The sequence below is a fragment of the Centrocercus urophasianus genome, unplaced genomic scaffold (assembly GCF_019232065.1).
Source record: "Centrocercus urophasianus isolate 14NV4802_14NV808 unplaced genomic scaffold, USGS_Curo_1.0 seq_11, whole genome shotgun sequence".
Lineage (NCBI taxonomy): Eukaryota > Metazoa > Chordata > Aves > Galliformes > Phasianidae > Centrocercus > Centrocercus urophasianus.
This window is the reverse complement of record NW_024884253.1, coordinates 48,802,508-48,825,292: the sequence shown is the minus strand read 5'-3', so window position 1 is coordinate 48,825,292 and position 22,785 is coordinate 48,802,508. Positions and strand designations below refer to the sequence as shown.

Sequence of the window (22,785 nt, the reverse complement as noted above, 5' to 3'; positions counted from 1 at the left end):
GCGCCGTGCATCCAAATGAGGCGGTGCGGAGCGCGGTGCTGGCGGCTCGTGGGCACGGGGCGGGCTGTCAGTGCGGGTGCCTGAGGGAGCCGGGCCTCTGCCCACCTCCGCCTGGCCGGTGCCTCGCTTCGTTTCCTTCACCCATCCCGCTCCTCCGGGTCTTCATCTCTTGAGGGAGCTACGGGTCTGCGCTCCGGAGCCGGGCATGCACTGCAGTGTGAAGCTCGAGCCCGCTGCTGGTCTTTAAACAGAAATATCCCTTAAGAATTCCTTCGTGTATACTATCCATAAATATGACTTATTCAGAATCAAAGGATGCTTTGAAAATTTAAACATTTTTAAATTGAATGGGCAGGTGTTCTGTTACTTTACTTGAGCAATCTATGGGGTATAGCAAGGAGTAGTAATGTGTCTCTGTGATAAAAAGAATAATTGAAAATATGGTTCTATTGCTCTTTCCTAGAACCAAAGGTGTGTCAGAATGGCTTAGGTTGGAGGGGACCAACCCCATGCCATGGGCAGGGCTGCCCCCCAGCAGCTCAGCTGCCCAGGGCCCCATCCAACCTGGCCCTGAGCACCTCCAGGAATGGGGCACCACAGCTTACATGGGCAGCTGTGCCAGCATCTCACTGCCCTCTGGGGGATTTTCTTACTAACTTAAATCTCTCTCTTTTAGTTTAAAGCCGTTCCCCCTTGTCCTGTCCCTCTCAGACTGTGTCCTGTTCCTCGTGCCCCCCATTTCTGATGGCCAGAAGTGCTGGCACAAATAGAGAGGCAGCTAAGAAGCGGGTGCTGACCTCCTTCTGTGCAACGTGCTATGGGTAATCACAGAGCCATAGGAATTGGGAGGGATCTCTGGGATTCAAGCCCAATCCCCTGCTAAAGCAGATTCCCTCCGGTAGGTTCCTCAGGAAAGTTTCCAGGCGGGCCTTGAATATCTCCAGATGAGATTCCACAACCTGTGCAGGAATGCCTTACTTTCATGAAGGCTAACTATTGTTGCGCATCCCCTACATGGCCTGCTGCTGGTAGAGGCTGGCATCACATAGCCCAGATGCTCCCATGCTGCACGTCATGTTGTTGTTTAGGTAAACGTGTCTAATTTGTTTTCAGGAGTTTATTGTACTGGTCATGTTTTGTAACACAGCTGCCATCCTTTCCTCTCTGATGCAAGCAATGCATGATGTGCTGTCAGCTGACCAGAAGCAGGTAAGCAGATGCCAGTGACCATGCAATAAAAGGGAGCTGCATTTACCTCATGTTCTTTTATGTTTGGTTGATTACAGAGGTCATTGCTTGAGGTGCAGGCAGGCTGACGTGCAGGCAAGCTACAGACTGTCAGCCCGAATGGAGTATTTCCCAAGGCAGTAAGTATTTCCCAAGACAGAGTGTTTGTTCTTCTCACAGTACTATATAAGGCACAGTATGATTCATCCTCCAGCAATGACAGGCTGCAGGTGCAGTGCATGCTGTAATACTCCATACTCCTTGTACAGGTGTCGTGCAGTTCCAAGAGCTCCATTTAAGTTGGTGGGTATTCACAGGGAAGAATCTTGGAATAGCTACCTTTACATTTGTTTCTTCTCCTTGGCTCCAGAGACCCTCCTTTCCACATAGCACAGCTGCAAAACTCTTTTGTAGCTGAACTGTGTTGACTTGTGCAGTACTTCCCTTGATCTGCCTTCCCAAGCCAAATATCTTCTATCATCAGCTGTGAAAACTACTGGGCTGAATCAAGATAAGCATTGCAGCAGCTGGTCAAACTGTCGTGGCTGTAACTGAAAGACTGTAAATCTCAAACTGAAGTACTAAAATCTGAAGATAGGAACCTTTTGCAAATTCTTAGAACAGTGTCATGCCACTGAATGCACGTGTGCTGGCATCTAGCAGATAACCAGCAAATCAGCTCATAAGCCCACTTGAACTTACTCTACAGACAGAACTGAATTTCATTGCTTCTTCCTATTTGACAGGATAGTTCCAGGTAACAGTTTTCAGTTACGGAGGTCACAGAAATCCTTTCCATTATCAAGTGTCAACTAGTGGAGTTTCCTATTACTCCTAACTTTATTCCATTTTTACCAAAGGAAAAAACTACCACCCACTCTCTGCCCAATGGATTCATTGTGTCTTCTGCTTCCATATTAGAAAACTCCAGTTTTCTTTCCCAAGACTCAACCTATTTTTCTTAAAACTTTCTTTGCTCTAAGTTGTCTTTTTTTCCCACCACAGTTAAAGTGCTTTTACTTGTACAGAATGAGTACAGCATGTAAATTCTTTCATCTTGCCTTCAGTAATAGGTTCTGTTACTGCAGCTTTACCAGCTTAAGGAACACATACTGGCTTTTGCTGTAGTTAACTCATTTTTCATTTAAGTCACCAGCCATGACTTTTACAGTTCAAGGTACTGAACAGTAGAATTGAAACTGCAGAGCTGTTTTATTTATTTGGCATGTTAGTGTCAGCTGCCTGGAATTATTATCAGTAATCTACTATTTAGGGTTGAGAATAGTGGAAACTATCTCTATAATATTTGTATAATCTAAAATCCTTAATACTACTAGCAAAAACAAAAAATGTACCTAGAGCTATTCAAGGATATTGAAGAGGATATGGAAATATTAATTATTGCACTATTCTAGAGCTCTTCTGCAACAATCATTTTTAAAATCCTCACATTCCTGCATAAATTATTGTGAAATTCACTAAGTGTATTCTGTGATTGGATTTACTATTAGTGTAAAATTCTAATTCTAATAATTTTGTAGCTAGTAAGCAATTACACATAACCAGTATTGCAGTAGCATGTATATTTCTAGTTGAGATATTTGAAATTTTTAAATGCTTAAATTTCATCAAAACCTGAACTTGAGATGGTGACAGAGTAGTAGTTACTTGCTTTATTCCTCTTCAAATTATTTCAGTTCTATAGCTGCCCCTACACTATTCAATTTGAGCAGTCGTGTATTGGGTTTGCATCTAGCAATAAAGAAGTTATTCTTTTTCAGGCAAATGATTTGCAGATCAATCTTTTTTTTTTAATTGCCTTTAACATTTTTTAATCAGGAGAAATACTTCAATTTCACACTTCTATATTGGTTCTTAAAAATAGCTTGCCAAATTTGGAATTTGGCCAGCTTTATTACTTTTTCCATAGTAACTCAAAAGTAGTTATAAGAATTTTTAGTGGTAAATCAAAAGATGACTGATGCATCAGTGATCACAAATGGACTCATTCAGCAAGTCACTTTGCGGTCTACAGAAGCACTTTTTGATAATCTGAATGATGATGAAGCATCGCAGCAGTTCAGATCGTGGTAACCAATTCCTTTTGCTTCCTCCCTCTTCCCCCCCAAATATTAACCTTACGTCATTTTACTGTGATTAAAATTACTTTATTTCCAGACAGTTTAACATATATTACAAAACTCCTCAGAGGTCAGCTCGAACTCCAAAACCTGGTCCTTTGGGTGGTTCAGTCAGAGATGTTAGGCCACCAGCTGGCTCACAAGAAAAACGTCCGCTCCTGAAAAACAACAGCAGTTTCATTCACTACTGGTATTGTATGATATTGTATTCATTCATTACTGGTATTTGGATACTGTTTAATCACTGGATAGAATATAGTGACAAAACGGCTTCAGGCTGAAGCCACTTTTTTCATTTGTTCTCATTCATGCTTCAGAAATGTGGGATGCTACCCTTAAAACAAAAGGCTTCCAAATTCAAGTAGTGTCAAATAGCTTTGCAAATGAAATGCAAGATAGGATTTTTTTATTTATTTATAGATATGCAGAAAAGCAATGTTGGTTCCAGTAATCCCAAAAGCAAAATCCAATTGTATCAGTCATATTTTTGTTAAAGATGCATCCCTGTATTTAGAAAATGTAACTTCAAGATTATCCTTGTACTCTAAAAAAAATAAAATTATAGGAGTAGGAACAAAAAAGACACCTAAGTCAAAAGTGCTAATGAATTCTGCCATTCATACATGTGTGTGTTTGGACTAACACAGAACAATAGGAAATAATGAGTATGTAAAGCTCCATAATAAGCCTTTCACAGACGTCAGATCTTTCTGGTATTTGTTGGTTTCCATCATGTAGGCAAAAAAAAAAAAAACAACAAACAGAAAACAATGGGCAATGCCATTCACCTATTAGGTAATAAGTCAAAACTGATGCGTTCCCATTTGATTATCCTGTAGTCTGTCATCAGGAACATGACATTAGTCCATCCACTGTTCTTTCTACATATTCTAAGTCAAAAAGATCTGCAAAGGCAAATAGCTCTAACAGGAATTTAGTTTTCATTCTCAAGAGGAGAGGCCTTCAAGTAGTTGGCCACTGTTATACAAATATGGCGTACCTTGGGCCGGGTTTGGGAACTTTACCAGCCTTTAGCTCATCAATTATATCTTCAATATCTTTGGGTGTTAAATCTTCCTGTTGAAGAAAAAAAAGACGATAAAAAGTCAGCAAATTTGTTAATTGTATTAATTGCAGCATTTACAATTAATCAGATTTGTGGTTCTCATAGTTGAGATCCTATCATAGGTAACCTTGATCATTAACATACATACATGTAACGGGTTTGAAGAATCAGAAGGGCTGACACCTTAATTACGACATAAAATATAAACTTCAATATTGTTATTATGTATAGTTGCAGAAATTATATTAAAACAAACTGTTAACAGTGGTCGTCTCTAACATGGGCTTGAGGTTTTGGCTTCCTTAGTATATTAGTGAGCTGGATCTTTGGCTACCCATTATATGCAGTGTTGTTGCACATACTGCAAACCGGCATTGGTTATGACAAAAAAAAAAAATACTGGGTGCAGTATAACAGAACAGTTCTAAAGAAATTAAATAACCCTTATTTAAATGCTCTATTTATTGAATGCATAAATTCCTTTGGCATCCAAGTGGGCCATAATTCAGAAGTCTGAAGCTCAAAAATAGCATTCAGCCAGGATCATACTTTCCAACCGACCATTCTAAACTTACTACATATCTAATAAAAAATTCCAGATGTAGAGGTAGGCAGCTATTAAAAATAAATAAATAATAAAATAAATAAATTTAACTTCACACATCATTGTGTAAGTCAAGACAGTATCCAAAATGAAAAATACGTGAATTTCATTTTACTTATTATCATGTTCCCTTTTTCCTACAATGTCAAAGTAGGAAAAAAGTAGTTTAACATACTGGAAAGAACACACTGACCTAACCACAGATTCATTGATGGCCTATGAAAAGACTGTTGCCATGTCGTAACAGCACTCCCAGTGTTTATCTCTGCTCAGAAACGATGGAGCTATTAGAAAACATGGTTTTTGTTCTCTGCAAACACATGGCCTTCATATACACTGGAAATTGTAGATGTTGTAGAAGAGAAGGAATAACCATCTGTGTGAACAGCATCAGTGATATGTCATCCAAAACTATTACAGAAGGCTTTGAAGAAGAGGCTGATAAGAAAAGACTTCCAAATCATAGAATCATAGAATTGCTTAGGTTGGAGAAGACCTTAAATATCATCAAGTCCAACCATAACCTAACTATTCTACCCTAACTCTAACAACCCTCTGCTAAATCATGTCTCTAAGCACCACATCCAAATGATTTCTAAACACATCCAGGGATGGTGGCTCAACCACCTCCCTGGGGAGCCTATTCCAGTGCTTAACAACCCTTTCTGTAATGAAGTTTCTCCTGATATCCAACATAAGCTTACTGTGGTGCAACTGGCTTTGAACAGATGCCCAGAATAAGAATGGCCATTACTTTACAAATGCAAATAAAGGAAGGCTTGATAAAAGAAAAATCTGAATTTGCTTTCCATCACTTGGTAATTAAGTAGTATTGTGTAGCAGATACTTCAGAAATGCAACACCACACATCTTCTAAGATATTTTTTTAACTCTTCAGCAGAAGTCATCACTTCCAGCTAACAAGTATTGGGAACTAACCCTCTAGATAATATTGTAGAATTTCAGTGATTTCTATTCTTAAGCTATGAAGTAAGAAATTTTGCCTCTTACAATTCTTTGTATAGATAAGATATTCTGAAGAGGATCAAAATTTCTAAAATGGTGCACCTAAAGAGAGGCTCTGAAGAAGAGAAACAATGCAACTTCCATTCAGCATTTATATTAGCATTCAGCAGAACCAAATAGTTGTTAAATGGGAGAAATGGCACACACGATATAACAACCTCACGCTTAAAAAAATGAAATGCCAAAATCAGTGTCTAGGTGTGATGCAGTGAGTTAGACACGCACTGCCATTCTGTATGGTCATCCACACTGGTAACATGTTCAATCCGTGCTATGAACTAACAATAAGCTTCATACTTCTGTACAGTAAAAACCAACTGGCTGCCCAAGTGACTATCAGTAGAAATTGTATGCTGTCAAGCACTACATTTTAGAGCTTTAGTAATCATTTATTAATGTTAACGTTCCATAATCTTAGCTCTGAGCATCCTGCTTGGACTTTTGTTAACTTTACATTCTTGCAAAGCCTTTAAAAACATGACTGACACAAAGTTTTTCTTTGCAGCAGGAAAAAAGCACAACAGAAAATAACATTTTGCTTTGTGCCACCAAATGCAATGCTTTCTGGACTTTCTTCACAGTGTCTATACAACCCTATGCAGCAGAAATCTTTTTCTTCCATTCCATTATAACACTGCTTAATGACAAAAGCAGGCTGTTGGTGCATCAAGAGTATAAACTGTCTGCATTATTTCAAATGACCAAAACAACAACACAGAAAACCTACAGCAAAACATATACAGAATCTTGCTGAATCTATACATTTTAGGAGAGCTGGTTTCACTGTGTGGAAATGCAAAAACAAGCTGACTTTTCAGCAGATGATGCATTTTAGTGACTTGTTGAGTGAACGATATAAATTAAAATTTGGAAACTACAGTGCAAGGCTGTGATATACAGCTGCTTAAAAAAAAACCAAAAGGAAAAAGCAACATTCTCAGTCTGAAAGCCACCTGTGAGAAAGTTCATTCTACTGTCTAAGTATGCCAAAACACTACTTCCACAAGAATATCCATGATCTCATCATCTCATTACAAAAACAGAAGCATTAACACAGTGTGTTTGTATAGAAACCAGGAGGCACCAGTACATTATCATACAGATGAAGCGTTCTAGGAAGAAGCCAAGAAAGTAAAAGATACTGAGTTAAAAGCTGTCCCTGCCAATAGGAATTCAAAATAAGAAAACCAGAATCTGAAAGAATGGAAACAGCCTACCAAAGAATTTTAGTTTCTTTATATATATATATATATATACACACTTACATATACACTTATACATACTATGTATAGTACTTACGTAATAGTTGTCATTTATTTGTACCATTGGTGCATTTACACAAGCACCTAAGCATTCCACTTCTATCAATGTGAAAAGTTTATCAGGTGTTGTTTCCCCAACTTTAATACCTAAAAAAAAAAAAATAAATATTAGGTTCAGCAATGGGTATGGAACAACATTAGAATATTCATTATTGATTCCATCATAATTTTCTCATTATTTGTACTTCAGCTACCAAAGCACTGATACAGTTAAATCCTCTTAGACAAGTCCAAAAGTTTTCTGTTAAAGGTTCTAATAAACTGTGAAGTCAGTCTTTGGACACGATTTTGAGAGCAGACTTACAGGTTTGTTTTATTGAAAAATAATCTTAAAATGACAGTTCTGAAAAACAAAACAGCTCTACTCAGGAAGAACTGATATGCAGAATGGAAAAATAAGGAAGACAGAGCTTTCATGTGTTGCTGATATTAAACACATTCGTATTCATTACTGGATCTCCAAGTTAACCAAGATGTAAGCAGTAAGACTTGGTACAAATTCATAAACAACTTCCAAGTTATTACACAGAAGCTTCTTTCCTGAACAACTCTGTACACATGCTTAGCTTCCATGACGTGTTTCTGTCCTAGTGATATCACCACTAAAGATACAGACTTTGCCAGAGGGCAGGTTACCAAAAATAACATCTGAGTCTGAGCTTGCCAGAATAGTCTGTGGAAAGTAAACACCAAGCTGCAAATTTCCTCCATAGTTAATAGAAAGGAGCAAAAACTAGGAAATGTTTGATTGCAAATCAGTAAGAACTACACAAACGACCTTAATTACAAGAAGTTGCCCTTCCTTTGATTTTTCAAACCAAGTTTTAATTAAAATTAAACAATTTATGCAACAACAAACCAGGACAAATTTAATCTGAAGATGCCTTTTCCAGACAACAACATAGGAGGAGGAATATTACAAGCAACTGCTCTGCAGCTCTTATCACAGTGGTTCTCATGAAACGTCAGCACAGCTTCTAAATGTATAGAATGGGAAAAGTTGTTAGTTGTTGACCTTGCCCTCTCTTTCCCTCATAATCATTCAGTGAGAGAAAAAACACAAACTTGAGAGTTCTCCTTACACCTTATATGATGCAGAACTCTCAACTGACTTCTCCCATGAGAAATTTATAAATTCTATTCACTTAAGTAGGTTGGAAAAAAAACTCACAAATAAGTTTCATATAGCATGTGCCTTAAAAATCTCATTTTGCATATAAAGTGATACAGCTTTTAGAGTCTTCTTCTGTATATCGGATAGGGCTTAATTCTCAGTCCAAGAGTCGTATTAGAATAATTCATTTCCTAGCAAACTGCTTTAAAACCACTTTAAGACCATTAATTGACACTTGACAATGGCCTTATTTGTCCTACTGTACTGAAGTATTTGGATTTGGCATTTCTTCTTCATTTTTGAATGTGTTCCAGTGCTTATTTGATGATAATTTCACTCCAAATACTAAATATTCTTGCACTGCCCCCACCATATGAAAACTTTTGCTTCAGTTAGGTAGCAACACATCATTAAACCAGTGTAAAAAATACATGTGAGTATATAAAGGATATTACAAATGTGTATCATACCAAGTTTCTTCTTAATGGCTTCTAAAATGCTATCAGAGTCTCGCAGCATACAAGGCGTGGTAGTGCAGACCTGGATATGGTATTTCCCAACAGGTTTACGATTATACATTGTATAGAAGGTTGCTACTTCATACACTCTCATGGGAGGCATTTCTAAAATTTCTGCAACCTATAATAAGGGGAAAACAGACACTATTTGAATTCTCAGAGGGCATCAATAAGGCATTTATGAAATCATTTCAGTCAGGTCACCTGTTCTGTATGTGCAGTAACAGGGGCTTCGGTATTCCAAGTAAATAGAAAAATGGGGATGTGTATCAAAGCACAACTTTGTGCACTTTTCTTAAGCACTAAGAGAAAACACCAGAGTTACTCTGATTGGAGTCAACTTTGTCTGAGCACAAGCTCCACTAAGCCAAGGATTAGCACAGTAAGAAACTCAGGTCAGTCCTCCTCCAGCATCATAAACAGGCTAGTTTCAAGGATCAGCTGGATTCCAGCTTTCATTGTCAGCTCCAGCTTGTAGCGTACTTGCACTCTTGCTGTATGAATGAATGAACTCATATGAATCTGCCCACACTAACCCACTTCAGCTTTTTATCAAAGGAAACACATAGAGGCAGTACTACACTCACCTAATTTAGAGACAGCAGGCTGCCTGGGGTACCTGGGGTACTGTGACAATAGCAGGCCTGGCCCTAAAAACACCACTGAATCACAGCTAGCAAATACACAGTGATGCACTACTCGTGAGCCAGTTCTGGTGCAAGTATCCTTTATCTCATTAACCTGGAACTCTGGCAGACTGTTCAGGTTGAGAACTGACTGCATTTCCTAAAGCGTAGCTGTTCTATATTCCAGTACCAAGCCACAGAAAATATGTGATTGTTTTAAAGCCTTGCTTCAAAGGTCATTCCAACATAATACCACTCACAAAATTAACAAACAAGACTTATCCCATTCAGTAGTGATGGAGATTTGTGGCTTTATCCTATGTAGTAGGAACAGTAGCAGACAATTTGCCCTTTTATATGAGTACTTCACTCATACTCAGTAACTTCTGTAATGATCACAACCCTCTTTTAGCTTATCTTGACTGAACTTCAAACATTTCATTTGAAAACTGATATGCCAGCCTGTAACACAAAGTGAGAGTAATTTGTATGAACAGAAAAACTGAATTATTTATTGCTATTTACTGTCACTGTGGAACACTGCAGCTGCTTGTTTTTTTTTTTTTTTTTTTTTTTAAACAATATTAATAGATAATTTGATAAGAAAATAGTCTTACTGATATTTGCTATGAAGCATTATGAAATACACATTCCAAACACTACATCACTGCATGCTTCGTGGATCTTTCTACAGGCCTAGAGATGAAGTACAATCCTGGCCGTGCATAGCACCACTGATGTAAAGGGGACATGAAAAAGCACTGTCATCATCACCCTTCTCTTTCCTCCAAATTCAGCATGTCTTTCAAATTTCTGATGCTACATTCAGGATAATTCTGGGAAGAGCCTGTCTAATTTAGGCCCACATGATTTTTGTTCTGTTCAGTTCCTAGCAGTGAGGTAGCATCACATAAACAGACCCAAGAGTTTCATGCATTATTTTCCCTTTTTTTTTTTAATGCAGTCTCAGAGGGAATTCTCGCAATTCTGTGCCCAGTGTAAATTCCTGCATTAAAACACTTCAATTAGAAAAAACCAAACAGTTGTATTCTACTATTACAAGTCAGATTTTATGCTTGAAAGATAATTCAGCACTAAATACCTTGTTCATAGCCGATATGGGCAACCATCCATGCTGTCTCTGAGCCAGATCTAGCACTGCCATGACAGCTGCAGATTTGTGTCCCCCTGGGTAATTGCTTACGATTGCTTCTATTCGCTTTAGAAAGATTGAAAAACAAAAAACAATCAGTGGTAAGCTAAACACAAAGGTTGCATATATTTATGTTTTTGGTTTTTTTGTCTGCCTACCTTCTTGTTTTCAGGTGTGAACTCAAAGGGAGTATCTGGATTATTCTCAGGACTATCTCTGTGCTTCAGAAGAAGAAGAAATAGTGTTGTCAGGAAATTATTCAGGACAGATTTACCACTGCAAATTATTTCATTAGACAGTTACAGTGGAGTTACCTCAACAAAACTCATTTGATACATTCCAGATAAAAATTTAATAGTACTCAATCATAAATGACTAACCATCTGTAAGAAAGTCATCAGAAACATTCATAATTACTTCATCACTCTTAAAAAAGAAAATATTAACTTATTCCTGTTATTTCCTATTCAAGTAATTATTTCTTCTGCAAAGTGGTGTCACTTTCAAAATAGACATTTGGAACAGTTGATGTATTTTGGCAATTGCGTTCAAACTCATCACAAGCAGATTTAGGAGTCCTTTAGTTAGTACCTTAATAAACAATAATAGCCTATTTTCCTTTTCTCATAAGACACAAAATGCAAAAAACTTAAAAAAAACTACCAAGTATCTTGCTACATAAATAGAATGGTTGAATGTACTAGCAAGCTATCTTCACATTTTCAATTTTTTTTTAACGGATTTCAACTTCTTAGATAGATTTCATGGAATCACAGAATGTCCTGGGCTGAAAAGGACCACAATGATCATCCAGATTCAACCCCCTGCTGTGTGCAGGGTCGCCAACCACCAGACCAGGCTGCCCAGAGCCACATCCAGCCTGGCCTTGAATGCCTCCAGGGATGGGGCATCCACAACCTCCTTGGGCAACCTGTTCCAGTGTGTCACCAGCCTCTGTGTGAAAAAGGAATTCTGAATCAGAATGGAACAAGCAGAACCTTCAATTCATAGCTCCAAAATATGGCAGTTTATCATATTACTTGCAAGGTGGTCTTCTTAAAAAGCATCAAATGGAAATCAGTTCTAATTCGTGTGTTTAGAAAATACAAGTTTGGAAGTCTTGAAAAAAAGTGACATTTTGCTACAGCACAGTTTTAGTTCTGATCCTTACTCCCTAGAGAAGCCTATGCAGAACACAAAGTTGCTCATTATGGTATCTTTGACATACCCATAGCTGAGATTAATTCCAAACTTTACGCTGTTATCAAACTGGGAACATTTCAAATTAAATGGAAAGCGTACACAAAAACAAGCTGTACTCAAGGTTTATAACTAAAAGAAATACATGATCAACTAACAATTCAAGCCTTTAAGGAAATGTATTTAGGAGGAAAAAAGAAACCTACTTTGACATTCACTTTAATTCTCAAACAACCCAAATTTTATAATTCCCACATTACTTTTCCTTTTTAAGAACTGAAGGATTTCATGAAAGATTTAACATTGCAAGAAACTGGCAATACGATAAGATCTATCAGCAGTCAGAATTTGTATGGTTCATAGCTATTCCTGGATTTAGAAATTTTAACATAGAAAAACCCCAAACTCAACTTCCATTTCTCTCTGGTGTTCCAGTGATTAATTCCCCTGGCTTATCCTGTCCATATGCTCAAGCAAACAGTACTACTGCCACTGTCAAGTTAGAGAATGGGTATCCCTTCTGCAGCTGGGAGCCTTACAAAAACACTGTCAGTATGTACTTCTCTACCTAGAATGACTTGCCTTAATAACTTAATTACCAAAAATAACTGATTTGCTTTGAACAGCGTAAGCTGTTACAAAGTATGAATGTACTGTTCCTGCTGTCTAGAAGATAACATAAAACAACTTTTAGGAAGATGTTGCCTCTATTTTAGACTGAATGCTCAAGATAAAGGATTTGACTCATCTTATGTATTGTTGATGAGGGTTTTTATCCCAGGCATCCATACAGACTGGAAGAAGCCATCCTTGAGAGCAGCCCTGCAGAGAAAGACCTGGGGTTCCTAATGGATGAAAAGCTTAACATGAGCCAGCAGTGTGCCCTTGCAGCTCAAAAAGCAAATGGTATCCTGGGCTCCATCAGAAGAGGGGTGGCCAGCAGGGACAGGGAGGTGATTGTCCCCCTCTACTCTGCTCTTGTGAGGCCCCATCTGGAGTACTGTGTCCAGGTCTGGAGCTCCCAGTACAAGAAAGAGCTGTTGGAGAGGGTCCAGAAGAGAGCCACGAAGATGATCAGGAGCACCTCCCCTATGAAGACAGGCTGAGGGAGCTGGGCTTGTTCAGCCTGGAGAAAGGAAGGCTGCAGGGTGACCTCACTGCAGCCTTTCAGTACCTAAAGGAAGCCTACAAAGAGGAGGGGAATCAACTCTCTGAAAGGGTTGATAACTGCAGGACAAGAGGAAATGGTTTTAAGTTCAGAGAGGAAAGATTTGGGTTGGATGTCAGGGGGAAGTTCTTTACAGAGAGAGTGGTGAGGTGCTGGAACAGGCTGCCCAGAGAGGTTGTGGTGCCCCGTCCCTGGAGGTGTTCAAGGCCAGGTTGGATGGGGCCCTGGGCAGCCTGGTCTGATACTAAATGGGGAGGTTGGTGGCCCTGCATGTGGCAGGGGGGTTGTAAATTCATGATCCTTGAGGTCCCTTCCAACCCTGGCCATTCTGTGATTCTACCGGCTTCAAGAAAAATTCTTAAAAAAAGAGACTGATGCAAAGTACTTCCAGTCCATTTTTTTTCCTCCAACTCATAATTTCTTTCCCTTACAGATCTGCTCTAGGTCTTAGCTGCACAGATAATCCATGATTCATGAGAAGTTCTTCCATAACTTAACTTTTCCTCTTGAATGTGCATGCCCATTTTATCTCAAGCTGCTGTTTTGCCTTCCACAGTTACTGGACTTGCTGGACTCAACTCAATTTCTTTAGCAGACAAGTGTATTTGATTAATTAAACACTTCTCTTATTGTCTCGAACGCTTACTTCATGTGCACCTTTTCTAAACTGATATTCCTTAAATGCCCCCCACATATGGATAAGTACAATAAAGGCTTGATATCTGAATCTACAGGTTGCCACAACTGCCGATTCTGTGCAGGTGAACACTAAACAAAATGTCACAGCTTTTTGCACGCTAGTCTCCAAAATGGGCTTTGCCTAATTCAGTACTGTGAACAGTCTGCTAGAGCTTATAGTTCTAGACCTTCTGAGCTGCTACAAATTTGTCAATCACACATTCCCTCATCTTCTGTTTATCCATGTGACACGATTTATCTGGGACTTCCAGTAGCTGATTAGCTCCAAAATTGTAAGGGTGCTTTCCTGCCTTTGTTAGGATACAGACTGTGAAGAACAAACTCAGACTTAACACATTACACTGAATCCAGAAGAACTGAGGCTGGCAGAGCCCAACCGTGGCTCCAGCAGGGCCACCCAGAGCAGGCCCACATCAAGACAGTGGATCAAGAAGATCTCCAGGGAGGAGACATCAGAGCCTCTGAACTACCTGTGCCAGTGCTCCTTCACCCACACAGCACTGTGTGCTCCTGGTGTTCAGAGAGAACCTCCTGTGTGCCACCGAAAAGAGCATGGCTTTGTCTTTCTTACATTCTCCTGTCAGGCATTTACATACACTCAGATGTCTTCAACAGTTCCAGCTCTCTAAGCCTTCCTCATATGAGAAATGCTCAAAAAAAGAAAATATGTTAAGTCTTCCTCCTGTACACAGATAAGTACAAACTATTATGTAAGTATCAGCTAAAGCTATTTCCTGAAAACCAAGGCCAAACTCTACCCAGGACCACCAGGTCCTTCTCTGTAGAGCTCCTTTCCAGCAGATCATCTCCTAACCAGTACTGATACGTATGGTTATTCCTCCTCAGGTGTAGGACTCTACACTTGTTCTTGTTGAACCTCATCAGGTTCCTCCCTGCCCAGCTCCACAGTCTGTCCAAGTCTTGTTGAATGGCAGCACAGCCTTCAGGTGTGTCAGCAAATCCTCCCAGCTTTGTATCATCAGCACACTTGCTGAGGGTGAACTCTATCCCTTCATCCTGGTCACTGATAAAGATGTTGAGCAAGACCAGACCCAGCACCAACCCCTAGGGAACATCACTAGTTACAGGCTTCCAAGCAGACTCTGCACCACTAAGAACAACCCTCTGAGCTCTGAAAGTCAGCCAGTTCTCAATCTACCATGCTGCCCACTCATCTATCCCACATTTTCTAAGTTTTGTAACATGGATGTTGTGGGAGATGATGTCAAACACTTGCTGAAGCCAAGGTACACAACACCCACTGCCCTCCTGCCAACTACTGAGCTAGTGATGACATCATAGGAGGCTATGAGGTTGATCAGGTGTGATTTGCCCTTGGTGAATTCATGTTGATTACTCCTGATAATAAAGTAACTAGAATAATATAGTTTTCCATGTACACTACAAAGAAGTTGATATATTACCTAAAAGAAACCTGACAATTGATGTATGCCCTGTGGTAAACATGGTTTAAGTGCCTGTGAACCAAAATGAGAAAACTGTATCATTTGCAGGCAAGAGAATGTTTAAGATTGTTATAAGTTTGTATTAAATCAGCAATAAAAAGAAATTTATCACTTCTTTTCCAATGAGAGAATACCCTATACTCACTATTGTAGCAGAACTCAAGATATAAACATCCCCTAAATAAAGAATGGTGTAAGTGCTCTTAGATCTAAGTATTTCACTGCCCATCATCACAAGCTAAGCAGCAACACAGCAGTCAAACCTTCTGTACAGAACAGCCCTGTGACAAAGTCCACACCAATGCAGTTGATGTGTTGAGGAATCTGGGCCCTTGTGCTGATGGCCAGAAAGTAACAAAATATAAGAGCTAAGGTTTAGCTGTTACAGAGGATGAAGACAATAAATTAAGTCAAGTACTGAGATGGTGTATGTGAAGAAAACAGGTAACTATTGTAAATAAAAGCATTTTTGAAAGTAGCCCTTCCCCTGCTATCAGAAATATGGTAGATTTGGATTACCATCCTTAGGCTAAGTGCAAACAATCCATCTCATTTAAAATTTGACATATTCTTTCTGGAAGTGTGATACAGTTGCCTGTGATGGTACCAGATTGGATTTAATGATTGAGTAATCTCCCCTTGGCTGTTTCACAATCAGTGTTCTTTGCAAAACAAAACCAGGTGCTCCTATGTAAACTGACATACAAAGAAGACCATCACAACAGGAGGTTGGAATTTCTCCCAGGTACACCCACTGTTCCTCCACAATCACATTTTAACAACTTTTGACACTGCAGAAATCACAGCAGACATCTTCAGTATCTTTCAGTAACTAAAGGAGAAAGGAGTAAGAAAGAAGGGGACAGGCTCTTTAGCAGGGCCTGTTGTGATACCACAAGAGGAAAAGGGGAGATTTAGATTGGATACAAGGAAGTTTTTTAAGATAAGAGTGGTGAGGCACTGGAACAGGTTGCCCAGAGGGTGATGCCCCATTCCTGAAGACATTCAAGATTAGGTAGGACCAGGCTATAAGCAATCTGATCTACCTGTGTTTGTCCTGGAGACCTGCACCTGCCCTGGGGACAGTTGGACTAGATGATCTTAAAGGTCCCTTCCAACTCAAACGATTCTGTGATTCTATGGTCTTCCTGTGATATTCTAGAAAATAAGGTATTCATGTTCCCTCCTACCCAAAATCTGGAAAAAAAACAATCTTGAAATTTCTTGTGTTAAATTACGTCTTAACTTTGCACTAAAAATTGCTCTGAAGATTTTAGTTGTATTTAGGGCAAACAGTAACATTCACACAGAATGACATGCAGCTATCTACCTCCCATAGCTTTATGGCCATCACAAAAACAAACAAGTCCATCGCCCCACAATTTTCTATGCTCTTCTAGAAAAAAATACATATATGATGGGGAATAAAAATAAGAAGAGTGGAAGATAATATTAAATAAAACGGTTACAAATTATAAGCTTACTAAAGCACAAAACTTTTCTACCTCTCTTTTGCTATTTCTGTGCTGCCCCCTCCAGCAAATCGTTAACATAGTAAGACAAATCTTGCAAAAAGCTGAAGACATTACAGAGCATCTAGCATCATACTCCAAACACCAACATTTATTAGTGTGCCAAAGACACCTTTTGCTTTCTTCACCTCAGACTACTCTTAAGGTTTCCTAACTTGTCAGCCTACACTCATGTTTTCTGTACTTCTTGAGTAATAGCTCTCACTCCATACATTACCAATGCCTGTTCAGGGTTTGGAAAAGCATACAAAGCATGTACTGTAACTTCATTAACTTCATCCAAAGTGAAAGCTGTGGAGACAGCTGCAGAAAGACCAAAAAAACAATCCAGCCAAAAACACTGAACACCTGCTTCCAACAAATCAGTTGATTCTCCAGTACAGTGCTGAGTTCCAATAAACAGAGGAAAAACAGTAAATTTGAACTTTTGAACAGCTGCTGAACTGAATTCTAGGTGCAGTTTCAAATGCAGCAGAGTGGGAGAGAACACTCCTCTCAGAGATGCTTCAGGTTCTCTTCAGAGGTAGACATACAATACACCTGCTTTACATGTTTGTATACACACACTTTCATTTATGCGATTACTGTTACTGTATGTATAACAGTAATGTCTAATTGCCTCAATTATGAACCACTATTCAACTTATTGTATGTCATAAAGCATTAACAACAACTGCACTTTTCAGCAGCTAGTGAAGGTGGCCGGACATGGACCTATGGGTAATTCTGTGGCAAACTGCAGAAGCCAAGAAATTGGGTCCACAGGAAGTTTAGTGTCAAGTTACAAATTAAATTAATTTCAATTGGAAAAAAAAGAGGAAATATTGTGATAAGTTTAAACAAAAAATCAAACATTATACAAATAAGTAATCCCATACAAGTGCTGCTAGCATTGCTAGTACAGAAGTTTTCACTACATAAAATAGGAAACATTATGCCAAGAACTACAGTACAACCTTCTGACAACATATCACAACTCTAATAACAATTATAGAATCACAGAACTGCTCAGATTGGAAAAGACCTTAAAGATCATCAAGCCCAACTGCAACCTAATCAGATTGCCCTTAGTTGCACCCATCAGAAACTTCCAGGAGGATTTAGAAAAGCATATGCTAACCTCTTGTTACACATCCCCTTTCCAGCAAGGTAGAAGATGACTTACCACAAATAAGGCTCCTCCACTTGAACTGCATGCTGGTGTTTTATGTAAGTATCGGATTTGTCTCATCTACAAACAAAACAAAGTTGATGGTATTGATAGCCTATAACTTGCATATCCTTCTTCAGAACCAGTTTGAGTTCTATTTTAGTTGTAAGTCACTCATTATTTTGCCATCCCTAATCAAGTCAAGAGAAGAATACAATGACTTCTACTGTACTGCAAGAGAGCATATTTACTACACTGCCCGAAGCTATCACGGCGTATCAAGAGAATTTAAAGGACTGAACTTCAAACTGGTAAACGTTCCACCAGTTTGAATACAAATCCTCATCAAACTCTTTATGAAGAACTTTTCAGTTTGTTACTCTGTATCACTGGTGAGCCAAACATCTGGCAAAGGTACCAGCAGTACTGAGGCTTTTCTCATTTACACCTTACTACAGCTCTCTCTGCTGACTAACAGTGACATCAGACAAAAGACAATACACAAAACTAAGCACCTTAAATACGAGAAGAGAGACCTATAATACAAGTCAGTCTCATTTTTTATAGTCTCTGCCTGTGTCTGCGATGATGAAACAGATCTGTTCTGCTGTAAAAGCAAATGAAGCATCCCAGCATTACACGGTCCCACCTGCCATGTGACAGCAGCGGTTTCCCCTGTCACACAGTGACTCCTTGCAGGTGGGTGGATGTGCCGTGCAGCCTTACAGGTACTTCGCAGCACGCACCCATTTCCCTTTTGCTCTCCAGTTCTGGCTCGCCTGAGAGCATCAGGCAGGAAAACAATTCGCATCCTGCTGTTGTCAGAGACCAAAAGGCACTCTTGAATCCACAAATAACTGTAGTGCAGATCACTCCTGCATCCCTTATAGAGCGCACTGCACCAGCCCGAGTGCTCACAGGGAGCCACATGACAAGGCACACTCGGGCAAAAGCCTCAAGGCACAAGGAGAGCACAGTGAGAGGACTGGACCGCAGCCCGGAGCGCAGCCCTCGCACTGAGCGCTCCATCCCCGAGGCCAGGCCTTACCGCTCTCCCCTGCGAGGGCAGCGCCGAGACCCTGCCCCCGGCCTCCCGCACCGCGCGGCCGGCCGGCTACCCCGCCACTACCACACCCTGCAACCGCCCCCTTACCGAGCGCGCGGCCGCGGCCCGCAGAGCAGCGCACAGGAACATGGCGACGGCAGCGAAAGACGCCCCGGTCCGGCCCTCTCCTTGAAGCCTGCGGTGCCCTCCGCGCAGCCACAAGGGGAGCGACAATGCGCATGCGCCAGCACCGCCCGCCTGCGCGCGCCTGTCTGTTGCGGCGGTGGCTTGGAGCGTCTCGGCTGTGGTGCGGTCTGGGTGGGAAGGGAGCGGCTGGTCAGTGCATAGGCAGTGCCTATTTGTCGCTGGTACAAACGGGAATTCAGTGCTAGATCCGTCCCTCGTTAATACTTCACAGAATCACAGGGGTTGGAAGGGCAATGGTATTGAATTGAGACAGGGGAGGTTTAGGTTAGATATTAGGAGGAAGTTTTTCACACAGAGGCTGGTGACGCACTGGAACAGGTTGCCCAAGGAGGTTGTGGATGCCCATCCCTGGAGGCATTCAAGGCCAGGCTGGATGTGGCTCTGGGCAGCCTGGTCTGCTGGTTGGTGACCCTGCACACAGCAGGGGGTTGAAACTAGATGATCGTTGTGCCATTCTGTGATTCTGTGACCTCAACAGATCGAATTCCCTGCTAAAGCACGTACGTATAGGTGGCACAGACAGATGTCCAGAGAAGTCTTGCATAGTTCTGTAGAGGGAGATTCCACAGCCTCTCTGGGCATCCTGTTCCAATGCTCCAGCACCCTTACTGTAAAGAGGTTCTTCCACATGTTAGTACAGAATTTCCTGTGTTCTAGTTTTACTCCTTGTCCTATTGCTACGCACTACCAAGAAGAGCCTGACCTCATCCATTTGCCTCCCACCTCCCATTACGCATTACTACAGACATATCTGTAATAAAATAGGGGAACATTTCAGGATCTCTGATGAGTTTCTTTGGTCTTCAGACTTCTTTTCTTCCCAAAAGAAGCTTGGTTGATTGGGCTATGTAATGTTAGGACCATTTGTATCTATGTTTTGACCTCCCTTAGTCAGAAAAAGCAATACTAAACATTTTATTGTCTTGGTCTTCAATAAACATTTTCATTTTACAATATGATACAGTACAAATATTGGAACTGAAGAAAAAAAAAATAATGGTTCTTCCTAGGTTAAAACAAGTTGTTGGAAACATTGAAGACCCTGTAATGTTGAGATCTTCAAGTGAAGAATGCAGAATTATTCCTTTCACTACAAAGAAAATCCATGTATTTCAAATAATAATGCAGAAGAAAGTATTTTATACCATTGAGTACTCAAGAGCTGTAGATTTGCCAAGCATCAGCCGATGTGCTGACATCTCTTACCATATGTTGTGATGTGCTTATTTAAGCTTGTGATAGTGATAAAGGTACATATATTACTTATGATCATTGAATCTTAGATGTATTTTCAGTTGCATAGTTTTCAAAGATAGACTGCTCATTTTCTGTGTTTTGAGTGGTACTAATGTAAGTTATGGCCAAGCTACATGTTCAGAAATCCCATTTCTGCTTTGTTTGTAGAGACGTTCATCTCAATGAACAATAACATATCTACACAGCATTCTGTGAACACACTAATCTCCATAGATAGAATGAAAATCAAGTGATCATATTAGAAGGCATGTGCTTACATCACTTATGAATACCTTGAGCTGGAAAATGAAAAGATTGATTCCACCATCTTTCCTCCCTCCACCCAGATTGTTAATTTTGTGAAGACTCCAGCCAAGGTGCCTGGGAAATATGGCCTGTCAAGGGAGATGCAGTCTGGCTGGAGAGCTCTGTCCCTGGAGGGAATGAAACACTGACCTCAGAGGAAGTGACTAAGGACAGATGGTACTGAATCAACATTGTCTGGGTCACTTTAAAAAAAGAAAAACATTTAGATTTTATTTGAAATGAAAATATGAAAGCTTTCTAGTAGATAAAGTGGCAGAGCCTTCTAATCTAATACAAATTCAGTGGTGGAGTCTCATCCTTGGAGGTATTTAAGAGACACTTAGACATGGCACTAAGGGACGTGGTTTAGTGTTGGGACTCTGTAGGGTAGGTTGGCACTTGGGCTTGGTAATCTTGGTATTCCAGCTTAGATGATTCTATGATTCCATATCCTCCTTCCCTCCATGGAGGAAACTCCCCTGCACTCTTCACTCTGTCCTGTACTGTGTTGCTCAGTGATGCAGCCTTATGAAATTCACTCCCTCATATGTTGCCCAGTGAAAATCTATCTACCTATATGTCATTGTGGCAAAAATTGTAATCTCTAGTTGACAATATGAGTATCAAGCATTCTCTATCTGTTTTTTATGACATTTTCCTTCATCTAAAATGCTAATGAACTTTCTTTCATGTGCTTATTTCTGTAGGATGACCCTTTTTAATTCATGTAAGCATTCAGAAAGGCAAGATAAGCTACACTAGAATAGACTGAATTTTATTAAAATAGTTTAATCATTATGGGTTTGTACTGCTAAAAGACCCAGACATACAGGCATAAACATATACATGTATATATTTGGCAACTGTTAATGTAATTTAACAGATAATTTTCCATTTGCGCAAAGCAACTAGAATGCAGTACTAACTGTCTGGTGAAATTACCTCCTTTTACATTCGGGTTTACTGTAATCAGTGCTTGTCTTACTGCTCCTTCACTTCCTCAAAGCTGAGAGCTGCTACCAACGTTTGTAATTTAATTACTACTGCTGGTAGTTCATATTTTGGTTGATATGTTTTCACTAATTCCTAGGCCTCTTTTAAACCTCATTTCTGTGTTCCTCTTTTACTCTGAGATGAATTCTTCAAACACTGCAAATACAGGCTGAAACAGAGCAAGTATCACAGTGCAGCAATGTTCAGGAACAGATTAGAGATTCTGTTGCTAAGCCAAATTTTTAGATCCTGTTGAGAATCTGCCCTAGGCATATGGTCTAAGAATAGTGAAGGCTGTGTATAATTAGAACCAGGGACTGTTCCTGTGCAGATAAATTTATAAACATTTACTTGTACAATATAAATTGCAAATACATGATCACAGTCATTTATTAATTACCAGAGTTAGCCCAGCATCCTTTTTTCAGCTGGACTTCAAGAGTGTGTCAGTAGAGTAGAAACAAATGCATTTGGAAGCATTTATAATTTAAACTCAGTCTATTTATCAGATGGCAATACTAAAAAAAACATAAATGAGAAACAGCATGACCTTGAAGGGGAGTCCAGCATCTGCAGACTTGCCCTTTGGCTGTGTGTATTCTGTCTTCTGCACACTGAAGTGAAGTGCCAACACTGTCCACTCAGTCCCCATCATCACAAAGCACGCACGTGTAACTATTCACACGGACAGCAATACCCATGAGGGTCTTCTGGACCACAGCTATGCTAGACAACTCCTTTTCCAGTATGACCTGTTAATAAGAGAAGCTGCATAGGAAAAAAAATGCCCTGTGTTTACTGTTCTGATAAGGGTCTGGAAATTCAGCAGGTGTGCATCCTGCAGCTTCACAAGCTCCAATTGCACGCACTGTTACAGAAGAGATGGAGAATGCTATCATTTGCTGCAAATATAGACTAGATAATTATTCTTGCAATCAAATAATTATTTGCCGTGTCATCAAATTTCTTTATTAGTGTATGCATTA

At 39.9% G+C, this 22,785-nt stretch overlaps 1 protein-coding gene across 1 annotated transcript; it reads right to left on the bottom strand.

Annotated features, from left to right (window-relative positions):
• Nucleotides 1-3,373: 3,373 nt before the first annotated feature.
• Nucleotides 3,374-19,273, bottom strand: NDUFV2 (NADH:ubiquinone oxidoreductase core subunit V2). The gene is made up of 8 exons (XM_042836991.1): nucleotides 19,166-19,273; nucleotides 18,028-18,093; nucleotides 10,956-11,018; nucleotides 10,747-10,863; nucleotides 8,971-9,139; nucleotides 7,364-7,473; nucleotides 4,369-4,445; nucleotides 3,374-3,526 (listed from the first exon to the last, which is right to left on the bottom strand). The coding sequence occupies exons 1-8, from the start codon at nucleotides 19,205-19,207 to the stop codon at nucleotides 3,433-3,435; spliced, it is 738 nt and encodes a 245-aa protein (XP_042692925.1). The 5' UTR covers nucleotides 19,208-19,273; the 3' UTR covers nucleotides 3,374-3,432.
• Between the last annotated feature and the right edge of the window lie 3,512 nt (nucleotides 19,274-22,785).

Coding starts and splice junctions, on each gene's coding strand:
- NDUFV2 (XM_042836991.1), bottom strand. CDS start 19,207: ATGTTCCTGTGCGCTGCTCTGCGGGCCGCGGCCGCGCGCTCG. Junction 7,474..8,970: donor AGCCATTAAGAAGAAACTTG/GTATGATACACA, acceptor TTTTTTTTTTAG/GTATTAAAGTTGGGGAAACA. Junction 4,446..7,363: donor AAATAAATGACAACTATTAC/GTAAGTACTATA, acceptor TTTCTTCAACAG/GAAGATTTAACACCCAAAGA.